The following is a 13685-nucleotide window of genomic DNA, read 5'->3' on the forward strand; positions in this document are numbered from 1 at the left end:
CACTCCTGATTGCTACACAAACGATAGAAATATTTCAAATATAGAGCTGCATCTTGTTATCTACCACCACTGGTGAGCAGAAGCAAGTATCGGGTGGAAGGTGCATTTTTTAAAGGATTTACAGCTATTTTTTTAAAAATAAAATTTTATGTATTTATCAAGCTAGTGCAGCGTAGATCAGTGGGTTATACAAGTCTTCATGGCTTAATAAATCTTAATTCCGATATAAATTTATTGACAATGTTTCAAAGAATTGGAGTGGGAAGTGATTATAAGCGTTCATGAAGCAAAATGCTTTCAATGCAATTAAAAATAGTTAACAGGTCAATTTTTCAGGGCATTTTATTGATTGTTCTTTCATTGACATTTAAATTTGCATAAACTTTGCCCCTCAATAAAGTGATGTTTCTGTAAAAGGGTGAATTTGTTTCAACAGATGATGCCACCTGTGAAATTACAGATTGATTACATAAAATTGGCCCTGTGAATTTATTTTGGGATAGAAAAATGATCATTTTTCAAACATGGCATTATTAAAGCACTTTACAGATTATAGTTTACTTTTTGAAATGTAGTTATTGCTTTATTGGCAAATGTAGCAGCCATTTTGCAGAGCATAAAATACCATTCTAAGACTGAGGGCTATATGTGACATTTGAGAGACCTCACATTCTTCTCTATGCCAGCTCATTTATCTCTTTCAGCCAAAGCAACAGTATTCGGGCACTCAGCGGTCATCCAATACTGTCACAGCAGTTTTCCACCTCCAATGCTTCAGCCACTAGGGAAACACCTTGAAGATGCACTAGATTACAAGAGAGCACGTAAGACAGGCAGGGGATTTTACCAGAGTTTATTTGAGAATGTGTTGGGTTAATTTAAGACTATAAATATCGGAGAAATCTGGTTCTGTGTTGAATGATGTGTTGAGCTCTGGGTGTATTGCTTGTTCAGTTGTGAGGTGCTGCAGAGCTAACTGCTGAGCAAATGTACCTCACTACAGTGGAGATGGAATGGGAAAGGGGTTGCTCATGATTGGATAGAAAGAAGATGAAAAAAACAGCTCAGCTGGAATCCATGTCAGTTAGCTGCTACTGGAAGAGTTCTGACTGCTGGCAGATTTTAAATCGGGCACACCCTCACTATCCTTGTTGGTTTTGGAATAGTCTTCATCTTTGTGTTCCGGGCCCCAGGTGCTGACCCGCTGCATGACAATGGTGTGGCCCACTAACACGATTCTGGGCATACACTTTGAGCTGTATTGAATCATGTCTCTGGATCAGTCCAAAGAGTAGAACCTCTGCTTCAGCTGACTGATGGTCTGTTTGCTGGGGCACTGGTGACAGTATAGACCAAATATTATCTTCATTTCAGTGTAGAAGTTATCTTGAGCAGTGGTGTCACCAGCCACATCTGGAGAAGATTATCCTTTTCCCCAAGTAGCCACCCTCAGGGCTCTTCCACTAGAGTTGAATATTTGGGGGATGAAGTCAAGGATGAATTCCTCATGACAACAGCCTGAAAATTGGGTACATACTGGCATGATGGTGCTGGCAGAAACAACAGACCAACTGCATATTAAGTGAATGGTATTAATTGTGGTTAGCTTATATGTCAGTATGTTGCACGTGAATTTGCAGGCCAATAGTCAGTGATGCCTACACTCTCAGAAACCTGACATTTGGGTAAATCCCAGAGCCCTATTCAACTTGTTTTGGTTATCTGTGCCTGATCAGGGGACCTGGCATTGTGGGGAGGGTGGGGGGGGTGGGGTTCGGTGCTAGGAGGGCAGCGCGCCAAGAATCACCCCACTGCCCTTGCTGCTGACCCTTCCCCCAACCCCCCTCCCACCATCACTAGCTTGTGATCTGGGATCGAGTGACAATACTAGGCCTTGGGTGGGTGTTGTACCAGCAAAAGCCACCATTATCCTAGCAGCACTGCCATTCACTAGGCAACTGTCAGCGGGTGGGACTTCCACCCTGGGTTCCTTGATCCTGGGGATGGCCCAGTTAAGTACCTGAGTGGCACTTAATACCTTAAAGAGGCAATACGGGGTGCCTGCCATCTCACCAACTGGCAGACAAAGCCCCCATCGCCTCCACTAAATACTGCCCAATGCGATTGTCACCTAAGCTGTGCTGTCATTGGAAGCTACAGTGATGGCCTGATATTTTCCATGGTGAAGCTGATAAGCTGTTGCTGCAGAGCAGTCTGGGCACACCATGAAGTACTGATTAGTGTGGTATTAACAAAGGCCTAGGAGTAAACCAGTCATCCACATTTTCCATCAGGGATTGCGTGGCTAGTCTAAACGTGCATTTTTTATGGGTCACCACTAGGAGACATGGGAGAGCAGGTTGAGGATGACTTGTGTGAACCAGAGAATGCTGCTCCTACGTTTATATGAACACAGGTTTGTCTCATTTGGTGATACTGAATTTAATTTTTAACCAATGTTGGCCTGTGAACCACTTTCAATAGCAAAGTCCAGCAGTTGTAACATGGAATCCATTACTATGTAGAATAAGAATAGCTGAAAGGTATTGCTTATCTTCTCATATGTAATTAAGGAAACGATTGACAGATTTTTTTTTGAAGTATGAAACTGAAAATACAAAAATTTTTCTAAACTTTCATAGAAAAATCATATTTACCATGCTGCTAAGCTTCAGATTTTAAATGGCATTGCATCAGATGTTTATATATAAGTATAATATTTACAAAGCATTCATTTAGTATTTTATATATAAAATCAAGATAATGAGTGCAACCTACTTTTGTTGTACATAAGATGTAATTAAAATGTCTGAATCCGTTCCAAATTGTATTGCTTCCTGTATTATCCCCCAGTGATTTATGAGTCTGCACTATCACATTTTCTCCAAGTCCTGCGTTCAAAATCTGAAAGAAGGATGGAGAAAAAAAAAGTGCCTTTGTCCCAATATTAATCCAAGGTTCAGATCACATGGCTTGTCTGTTGATGACTTCACAGGCAGCGTAAACAGAGCTGTACAGGTGATTCCAGTCAATCAAATGAAAGCTGCTTTTCAGCAGCTAACATTTAAAACTGGGGAGATTCATTTGGAATACTTGCAGTTTTTAATGAAGTCTGTGGGCTGTACGTGTCTGGTGCCCTTTTCCTGAACCTGTTAAACCATATTGCAGAAGAGTACAGCATATGTGGAGGTAAGCAGTGCCTGAAAGGGGATTGGGTAAGGACAAAACTCAACCTTGTGGTGATAACAAAATCAATACTAGAACTGCTAGTAAAATACTGGGATTCAAATGCATAGAAGCAATCTTTTTGAACCCTCCTGCACTGAGTCTGCTTTGTTTACAAGCAAAAAGCTTTTTAGGATGGGCAGATGTTTGCAGTAATCTTATCTGGTTTACAGACCATTGGCCCAAGACTAACATTTTATTTCCTTGCTTTTAATAGAACTTATTAAGCCCATACTGTAATATGTAGCTTCATTCCAAGTATCATGTAAAACAGGTGATCAAAATAAGAGTGTGCAAATGAAAATTAAGTGATTATCTCAGATATATCAAGTCTATTATTGATCAGCCTCAGGATCTACTTTCCGAGACCATTTTAGTTTTCCTGGCAAGCAATAAATGTGTTAATTACTCTGTATCTGTGCTGTTGTATTTTAATTCGTTAAAGAATTATGTTTTAAAATTACAAGGACCTATTTCTTGTGTCTTACATTTTTTAATTCTTTAAAGGATGACTTTTTTCTCTGCATCTTACATTTTTGCTGGTGTTATTCTTTTTGCATGTAGGGACCAGCCTTGGACAAATCTTACTCTCGTATATCTCATTTTCTAAAAACTTATGGTATAGTTCCTTTTGACAGTATAAAAACATTATACTTTTGTTCTTGATATATTTTTATTTTGTTGGTTAAAATGTTTTGTTAAGCATCTCCTTCCCCTACCTGCTGTCCCAACTTCGCCCCTCAAATTATTTACCAGTAGCAAGTAAGCAGTCTGTTGCAGGGCCTGGGACAGTGTCCTTTCGATTTACATGAACACAGCCAAAAATTATCTCTTTTTTTGTTTCTTTTCTCCCCTACTTATCATGTGGAACTTGGGTATGCATTGACTCAGCAAATTGTTCAATGTCACTTGCATCCCTCTATTTAATAGTGCAGTATGGAAATCCCGATTTTACTCTCTTGGACGTATTGAACATTTAAAGAAAAGAAGGGTGGATCAGTACCTGGTTTCCACTTTTTTAAATAGTTTGGAGCTCCTGTTGGGTAAAGGCTCTTCATGGAGTCAGACTAAACAATTCTAATTTGATTGCAAGTCTGTGTTGATCTACTTGATCTGAATGGCACAATTAATCCCAGCACCAACGGATAGAGAGGGGGAAGAAACAATTTTCCCTTTCCTTACATTGGAACAGTGACCTCACTTCAAAATCACTTAATTGACTAAAACATTTGAAGATGTTCTGAAGTTGTGAAAGAGGCTATATTAATGTAAGTTCTTTCTTTCCACTCACTAGCCAAAATATGTTTGTTTGTGTGTGTGTGTCTAGGGAAAGTGTACACTGGATTGAGCTCCGTTATCTTTTTTTAAGTTAACTGAGAATTTGATGCCTCCAAAAACTCATCACCATGCTTACACCATGCAGCTTTGGGACTGATTGCATACCTGGGAGTTTGGTGAATTGGGGAGTTTAAAGTGTTAATCTTGTTCTTGCAAAGTTTAGTCTATTCTGTAATTGGCAGTAACTGGAAAGTACTGTGTAAGTAGATTGTGTTTTTCTTTCGTCCAGCCTTAGGCAAGTTAAACACACTCTGATGAGAGAGCTGAGTAGTTAATTACCTAACTGGTTGAAGCTGGTTTCTCTAGCTCCAGTACAGTTTACTATAAATTCAGAGTTCTTTCATGTAGCTAAGGCAAACAAGTGCAGCTTTGGAACTGAGTGCATACTTGGGAATTTTGTGAGTGGGAGAGCGCAGTGAGCCCTGTGGGAATTGGTTCTTACTCTACTACGGGGAAAGGATACTGTTTAGTGATTGCCTGGTGAGTGGCTAAGGTCTGTTCCAGTCATAAGGTTTAAAATAGTATACGAACTGGTGGTAAAGTTCATAAAATATATAATGAAAATAAATAAATGAATAATATAATTAATTAAAACACTTTAAGGATAGCAGGAAAGAGGATGTGTCAAGGCTGCAGCATGTGGGAGCTCCTGGATGCCAGAGTGATCCAGGGAAAACACACCTGCAGTAAGTGTTTGCAGCTCAAGGAGCTTTGGCTCAGAGTCATTGAGCTGAGGCTGAACTGCAGACACTGCAACATAGCAGGGAGGGGGCAAGTTACCTGGATGCTTTGCACCAAGTGACAGCCACACCACTTAGGATAGGGCCTTCTGATTTAGTAAGGGACATAAGAATGTGGCTGTGACTGAGGCAGGTAAGGGGACCCAGAGGGCAGGAGTGTAGGAGCCTCAGCCTTTGCAGTTATCCAGTATGTTTGAGGTTCTCAGTTTGCTTGGATGAGAGTGGGGGCTGCAAGGTGGATGAGGAAACTGACCATGGCACTATGTTACAGGAAGCCATTCAAGTGTTGGGAGCAAAAGGGAATGTAGTGGTAATAGGGGACAGTATGGTGAGGAGGATTGACACTGTTCTCTGGAGCAAAGAGTGACAGTCCAGAAGGCTATGTTGTCTGCCCAGTGCCAGGGTTTGGGACATCTCCTCAGTATTGGAGAGGAAGTTGCAGTGGGAGGGAGGATCCAGTTCACATAGGCACCAACTACATAGGTAGGGGTTCTGCATAGAGAGTATGAGGAGCTAGGCACTAAATTAAAAAGCAGAACCTATAAGGTAATAATCTCTGGATTATTACCTGAGCCACGTGTAAATTGGCACCGGGTAAATAAGATTAGAGAAATGGATACTTGGCTCAAAGACTGGTGTGGAAGAAATGGGTTCCAGTTCATGGGGCACTGGGAAAAATGGGGACTGTACCCAACAGTGTACACCTGAACCATGCTAGGACCAGCGTTCTAGCAAGCCGCATAACTAGGGAAGTAGAGAGGGTTTTAAACTAAGTAGTGAGATCAAGAGAATAAATTTGCAGAGATCTGGTAAATCCAAAGAGTAGAGAAAAGACTAGAGAGAAAGATATTAATATGGGAAATGATAAACATACCATGATAGGAAGGGACAGAGAGCACAAGGAGTACAAATCTAAGAGTAAATCATCAGATAAGACTGGAGGTAACAAAAATAATAAAAGTACAAATCTAAAGGCCCTGTATCTGAATGCACATACATTCAAAATAAAACAGATGAACTGAGAGCGCAAATAGAAATAAATAAGTATGATTTGATAGCCATTACAGAGGCATGGCTGCAGGATGACATAGATTAGGACCAGAGTATTGAAGGGTACGTGGCATTTAGGAAGGATAGAAAGCTAGGAAAAGCTGGAGCAGTGGGTCTGTTAGTTAGGTTAATTAATGATGTTGTTAGCACATTAGAGAGGGATGACCTAGGTTCAGGAAACCAGGATCTAGGAACGGTTTGGTTAGAGATGAGAAATGATAAAGGCAAGAAGTCACTTGTGGGAGTGGTACAGGCCCCTAACAGTAACCATAGAAATAATGGGAGATTATTGGAAAGGTACAATAATAATTATAAGCTGTATATGGACTGGGAAAATCAGATGTGCAGGTAGTCTAGGTGAGGAATTCATGTAATGTTTTCAGGATAGTTCCTTACAACAGCACATTCTGGCACCAACCAGAAAATAGGCTATACTAGAACTGTGTTGCAGACAGGAGAGGGTTTAATTAAAACAGACCTGATTTTTTTTTCTCCTCACCACCCATCCATAAACAGAAAGGTGTTTTTGTTTTTGATTTTTTATTTCTCCCTTTATAAGTGGTGGTTCCTTCACCGCCCACCCCTACTTTTGAAGTGATCCAAAGCACTATTAATAACCCCACCTCAAACTAGAGAGAGAGTAAAATCAGTTTATTTTACACACAGACAACATGGGGAGGGGTTGTCACTACGTAACCCCAGTACATTCACACGATAAAAGACAGATAAGAGAAAGAAAGAGGTACAGGGCAAAGACACAGACAAAATGGGAACTATGGTTTCACATGAGCCCAGAGTCCAAAATCAAAAGTCCAATGGTGTATTCCTCTGGAGTGTTTAGCAGGCTGAAGCTGATTTGGAGTAATAGGTTCTAGCAGTTTGGGGAATGCAGGGGGTGGTGGGTGGGGAGGTCATGTGACATAACTGCAAGTTCTTCCCCATGGTTTGGACAAAGGATGTATATTCCTGTTCTGGATTCTTGAGATGATTAATGTTTCATCCATTAATACGTTTAACAGAGATTACAGAATCCCTTTTTCCTCACAGATGTATCGTCTTCATTGGCTAGAGCTCTGCCTTAGAAATGTAAAGGGTCTTTGTGCATTTCCTTGGAATTTGATTTCTGCAGTCACAGGGGCATTAGTGCCTCTTTAGAGATAACAAGGTCCCTGCTGTTTTCTGAAGGCCAGAAATTCCTTTTGCATAGCTTGTAGCTAGTCAGGCTTCAGTCAGTATAAAGCCTTTGTCCATTTTTTAAAAAAAGTTTTATAAAGTAGCCAGGATGATATAGATACTTCTGTATATATTTTCCTTTATGTTTTCTGGGCATGGTACCTGGTATTGTGCAATAAGGTAGGATTTATTAATGACCTCATAGTGAAAGCACCCCAGATAGCAGTGATCATAACATGATTGAGTTTTACATTCAATTTGAGTCAGTGAAGAGAGGGTCCAAGATTAGTATTTTAAACTTAAATGAAGGAAATTGAAGGCACGAAAGCACAGCTAAAGTGAACTGGCAAATTAGGTTAAGAGGGGTAGGTCAATAAAGATGCAGTGACAAACATTTAAGGGAATATTTCAGAATACACAGAATAGATATGTTCCAACGAGAGAAAAATTCCAAGGGAAAGACCCACCATCCGTGGTTAACTAAAAAAATTAAAGATAGTATCACATTAAAGAAAAAGCACATACTTGCACAAAGATTGGTGGCAGATAAGAAGATTAGACAGAACAACAAAGAATGAGCAAAAGATTGATAAGGAAGGAAAAAATAGTGTGAGAAAAAGCTAGCTTGAAATATAAAGACAGATAGTAAGAGTTTCTATAGATACTTAAATAAGGAAAATGTTAACAATGTGAGCATTGGTCCCACAGAAAGTGAATCTGGGGAATTAATAATGGAAAATAAGGAGATGGCAGTTGAACCAGTATTTTGTATCAGTCTTCACTATAGAAGATACAAGTAACATTCCAGAAATATGTGTAAATCAGGAATTGGAAGGGAGGGAGGAACTTGGGAAAATTACAATCACCAGGCAAGTGGTACTGAGAAAATTGTTGGAGCTGCAGCACTTAACAAGTGTCCAGGTCCTGATGTGCTTCATTCTTGGATCTTAAAAGAAGTGACTAGTAAGATGGATGATGTGTTGGTTTTAATTTTCCAAAATTCCCTGGATTTGGGGAAGGTTACATTAGATTGGAAAATAGCAAATGTTCAAAAGGGAGAGAGACAGAAAGCAGGAAACTTTTGGCCAATTGGCTTAACATTTGTCATAGGGAAAATGTTAGAAGCTATTATTAAAAATGTTATAGCAGGGCACTTGGAAAAATTCAGGGTGATCAGTCAGAGTCAACATGGTTTTGTGAAAGGGAAATCATATTTAACTAATTTATTGGAGTTCTTTGAAGGGGTCACATGTGCTGTGGATAAAGGGGTACTGGTGGGTGTACTGTACTTGGATTTCCAGAAAGCATTTGATAAAGCTCCACATCAAAGGTTTTGGAAAAAATAAAAGCTCATGGTGTAATGGTTAACATATTGGCACAGATAGAAGATTGACTAGCTAACAGGAAACCGAGAGCAGTAATATATGTCTTTTTCTGGTTGGCAAGATGTGACAAGTGGTGTGAAACAGGGATCAGTGCTGGCACCTCAACTTTTTACAATTTATATAAATGACCTGGAAGAAGGGATCGAAGGTATGGTTGCTAAATTTGCTGATGACACAAAGGTAGGTAGGGTAGTAGTTTGTGAAGAGGACACAAGGCTACAAAGGGATATAGGTAGGTTAAGTGAGTGGGCAAAGAATTGGCAAATGGAGTATAATGCAGGCAAATGTGAAATTGTCCATTTTGGCAGAGAAAATAAAAACAAAGCATATTATCTAAATGGTGAGAGATTGCAGAGCTCTGCAATGCAGAGGGCTCTGGTGGGCCTAGTGCGTAAATCACAAAAGTATGCAGTAATATGCAGATACAGCAAGGAATTAGGAAAACGAATAGAATGTTATCATTTATTGCGTGGGGAGTTGAGAACAAAAGTAGCGAAGTTATGCTTCAGTTATACAGAGCATTGGTTAGACCACATCTGGTGTACTGTGTACAGTATTGGTGGTCTCTTTTAAGGATGGATGTAAATATATTGGAAGCAGTTCAGAGAACGTTTACTAAACTAAAACCTGGATTGGGCAGGTTGTCTTATGAGGAAAGGACAGGCTAAGTTTGTGTCCACTGGAGTTTAGAAGAGTAAGAGGCAACTTGATTGAAACATCTAAGATCCTGAGGGGTCTCGATAGCATCGATGTGGAGAGGATGCTTCCTCTTGTGGGAGAATCTAGTACTAGGGGCCGCTGTTTAAAAATAAGAGTCGCCCATTTTGAACAGGGATGAGAAGAATTTTTTCCTGAGGGTTGAGAGTCTTTGGAACTCTCTTCCTCAAAAGGTAGTGGAAGCAGAACCTTTGAATATTTTAAAGGCAGAGGTAGATTCTTGATAAACAAGGGGGTGAAAGGTTATCGGGGCCAGGCAGGAATGTGGAGTTGAGACTACATTAGATCAGCCATGATCTTATTGAGTGGTGGGGCAGGCTCAAAGCCGAGTGGCCTACTCCTGCTAATTCGTACATTCAGAAGAGCATCCAAACAAGCCAGTGAAAAATCCACGCAAGTTGATTTTCTATTTCTTGATTTGGAGAGGGCTGCTTCCCTTTAAAGACACAACTCATGACAGAAGTAAACTTCCCATTGTTTGAGTGACCGACCACCTTAACCAATCTTTTGAAATTTCTGTCTTGATCCATTAAACACAGTTAACAATTGGGCCGCATGTGATTCCACACTTGAGTCAGTAAAAATCACTAATTTATAGTAGCAGAATAAGCCGCTTTTATAACATTGTTAATGCACAAGTCTCTCTTTAAATGAAAATTGCAAACCAAAAAGATAATTTTAATCACTTCATAGTACATTCTCCAGAAGCTCTGAGGCAAGAGGGGTAAAGGTTAATCCAAGTTGATAGCAAAGACATTTGTCATGATTAAATACCATTTTTGAATTTCCACTCTGTTTTTTGATTTGTTGCACCTTTCCAATTCTATTTCCTCTACTTCTTCTGTCTCTGCCTTCCTGCCTTTCTCCCTCAGTCTCCTCCTTCACCACATCCCTCCCTTCCCAAACCTCTGTTTTCCTCCTTCTGACAATCTCTTTGTAGCATGGGATCTATTTTAACACAAGTTACAAAGAGCCTCAAAGATTGTGCAGTTTAGTAGACTCAATCATGGTACATGAAAAAGTCTTTAAAACTGAAAGGCTGTGGAACTCAGAGATATTGGTGAATGGAACCAATGCAACCCCATCCTCACCTAAGAATCCAACAGCCACAAATACTCTCAAAAAATTCAAGCCATGAATGTAACTATAAAAGTCTGCTTGATTAATGTAGTACATATGGTAATGATACCATATGCATAAACCAGTTGCCTTTTTAAGACTCACTCAGTTTGTCTGGATTGGATGCAAGCCATGAAGAGATAAAACTGACTATTGTTGAGCTCAACCAAGCTAGCTGCAAACATACTTTTGGTGCTCAATTGTACTGTCCACATTCGCAGAGGTTGATAAAGGAATAGTCATATCAGAGCAATGATGTGATGAAATTTCCCAGGAGTCTTTCTTTTTAGGAATAGGTTCTGTGAATAAATTTTAAAAAACACACAAGACCTTGATCACTGGTCCTAGATGATTTAAAGGGGAGAAATTTAAAATATGTGAAAGTATCTAATGGGTATGTTCAGAACATTTTCCATGATTATTCCTCAGGTTGGAAGAAAAATATTTAACTGAAAAATAGCACCAGAATATTCATCTGTAGGTAATTAAAATAGATTTTATATCTTTCCAATGAAATATTTGTTTAAATCTTGATATATATTACATAAACATCATGCAAGCAGGCCATTTGACTCAACTTAACTATGCCGGTGTTTATGCTGCAGAGCAGCCTCCTCCCATCCTACTTAATCTAACACTATGACTATATCCTTCTACTGCTTTCTCCCTCTTGTGCTTACCTAGCTTTCCTTAAATGTATCTATGCTATTCACCTCAACTATGTTCCACATTCTAATGATGAAAGGTCATCAACCTGAAACCTTAACTCTGTTTCTGTCTACACATTTGCTGCCTAACATGTTGAGTGTTTTTCAGCACTTTGTTTTTATTTCTAACCACTCTCTGGGTACAGAAGTTTCTGATAAATTTATTATTAGATGTATAAGTGATTATCTTGTATATCTTAACTTATTTCATAAATGAGTGAGGATGCTTCTTGAGTACTGTTTGACTTGGCATACATCTTCAAAAGGTCATTGATGAGTTGAAAGTGCTCATTGAAGGGTAATTGCTAATCAAATGTAAATTGGGTTCTTTTTTCTTGTTCCATTCTTGCTTTTTAAAGGGAGAGAATTGAGGAGAAACTTGAAGGGAGATTTGACACAGGCATTCAGAATCATAGGAGGTTTGGATGGAGTGGTTGGGGAGGAACTGTTCCCACTGGTGAAAGGATCAAGGACAAGAGGTCACATATTTAAAGTAATTGGCAAAAAAAGCAAAGGTGACATGAGGAAAAATTTTTCATGCAGCGATTGGTTATGGTCTAGAATGCACTGCCTGAACGTGTGGTGGAGGCAGGTTTAGTCAAAGCATTCAAAAGAGAATTAAACTGTTACCTGAAAAGGAAGAATGTGCATGTTTATGGGGAGAAGGCGGTGGAATGGCACTAGGTGAATTGCTCATTCAGAGATCCAGTGCAGACACGATGGGCCAAATGTCTGCCTTCTGCACTGTAACAATTCTGTGATCCTGTGACATTTGTTCTAGGCATATCTTGAATATGTCGCCAAATCAAGAAAGGTGGGGAAATAGATGCCCAAATAAGCTCCACCCCAGGACTTGTACATCTAACCAAAGCTGACACCTCAGTACAGCATTGAGTGAATGTGCATGTTGAAAGCACATTTCTTCAGGTGGGATGTTAAACTCTGATCTCATCTGCCTGTTGTGCTGATTCAGTTGGAGCTAAAGATTCCATTTAACTATTTGAAGAAATATGGATGGTTCTTCCAGTGCCCTCCCTCAACCAACGTCGCCAAAAATAAATATATAACAAAGCACTTGCACTTCAGAACAATTTATCATACATGAAGTGTTCTGCTGCTGTGTAAAAATTTTTCCTCAGTGCCCTGTCAAGCCAGTGTGTAACATTTGAGTAGGCAAAATCATAACAAACGGGGTGAAAAACTGGATGCTAACTTGCTGTCCACTGCCCAAAAATATGAATTGGTCAGGTTAATTGGTTTCTTACACTTCTGGTATGAGCTTTCATACATTTCAATCAGCTGACATTTGCTCTAGATAAATGCTTTGAGGCTGAGCCAGATCATTTGCAAACGTAAACAGAATTACCCGGAAAAACTCAGCAGGTCTGTCAGCATCGGCGGAGAAGAAAAGAGTTGATGTTTCGAGTCTTCATGACCCTTCAACAGAACTAGGTGAATCCAAGGAAGGGGTGAAATATAAGCTGGTTTAAGGTGTGTGGGGGTTAGGGGGTGGGTTGGGTGGGGGGAGAGAAGTGGAGGGGGGTGGTGTGGTTGTAGGGACAATCAAGCAGTGATAGAAGCAGATCATCAAAAGATCTCACAGACAACAGAACAAAAGAACACATAGGTGTTGAAGTTGGTGATATATATCTAAACGAATGTGCTAATTAAGAATGGATGGTAGGGCACTCAAGGTACAGCTCTAGTGGGGGTGGGGGAAGCAGAAAAGATTTAAAAATATTTTAAAATAATGGAAATAGGAGGGAAAAGAAAAATCTATATAATTTATTGGAAAAAACAAAAGGAAGGGGCAAGAAACAGAAAGGGGTTGGGGATGGAGGAGGGAGCTCAAGACCTAAAGTTGTTGAATTCAATATTCAGTCCGGAAGGCTGTAAAGTGCCTAGTCGGAAGATGAGGTGTTGTTCCTCCAGTTTGCGTTGGGCTTCACTGGAACAATGCAGCAAGCCAAGGACAGAGATGTGGGCAAGAGAGCAGAGTGGAGTGTTAAAATGGCAAATGACAGGGAGGTTTGGGTCATTCTTGCGGACAGACCGCAGGTGTTCTGCAAAGCGGTCGCCCAGTTTATGTTTGGTCTCTCCAATGTAGAGGAGACCACATTGGGAGCAACGAATACAGTAGACTAAGTTGGGGGAAATGCAAGTGAAATGCTGCTTCACTTGAAATGAGTGTTTGGGTCCTTGGACGGTGAGGAGAGAGGAAGTGAAGGGGC

General features: G+C 40.0%; 1 protein-coding gene across 5 annotated transcripts in view; it reads left to right on the forward strand.

Annotated features, from left to right (window-relative positions):
- Positions 1-13685, forward strand: part of LOC121282318 (H(+)/Cl(-) exchange transporter 5) — a 138595-nt gene that overhangs the window by 55798 nt on the left and 69112 nt on the right. For 3 of the 5 annotated variants that reach the window (XM_041195989.1, XM_041195987.1, XM_041195988.1), the window contains exon 4: positions 687-824. The exons of the other annotated variants lie outside the window; for them this stretch is intronic. In XM_041195989.1, coding sequence (XP_041051923.1) covers positions 687-824 — 138 coding nt within the window. The remainder of the gene's footprint in view (positions 1-686; positions 825-13685) is intronic. 5 annotated transcript variants of the gene reach the window in all.

Source organism: Carcharodon carcharias, chromosome 9 (assembly GCF_017639515.1).
Source record: "Carcharodon carcharias isolate sCarCar2 chromosome 9, sCarCar2.pri, whole genome shotgun sequence".
NCBI classification, from domain to species: Eukaryota; Metazoa; Chordata; class Chondrichthyes; order Lamniformes; family Lamnidae; genus Carcharodon; species Carcharodon carcharias.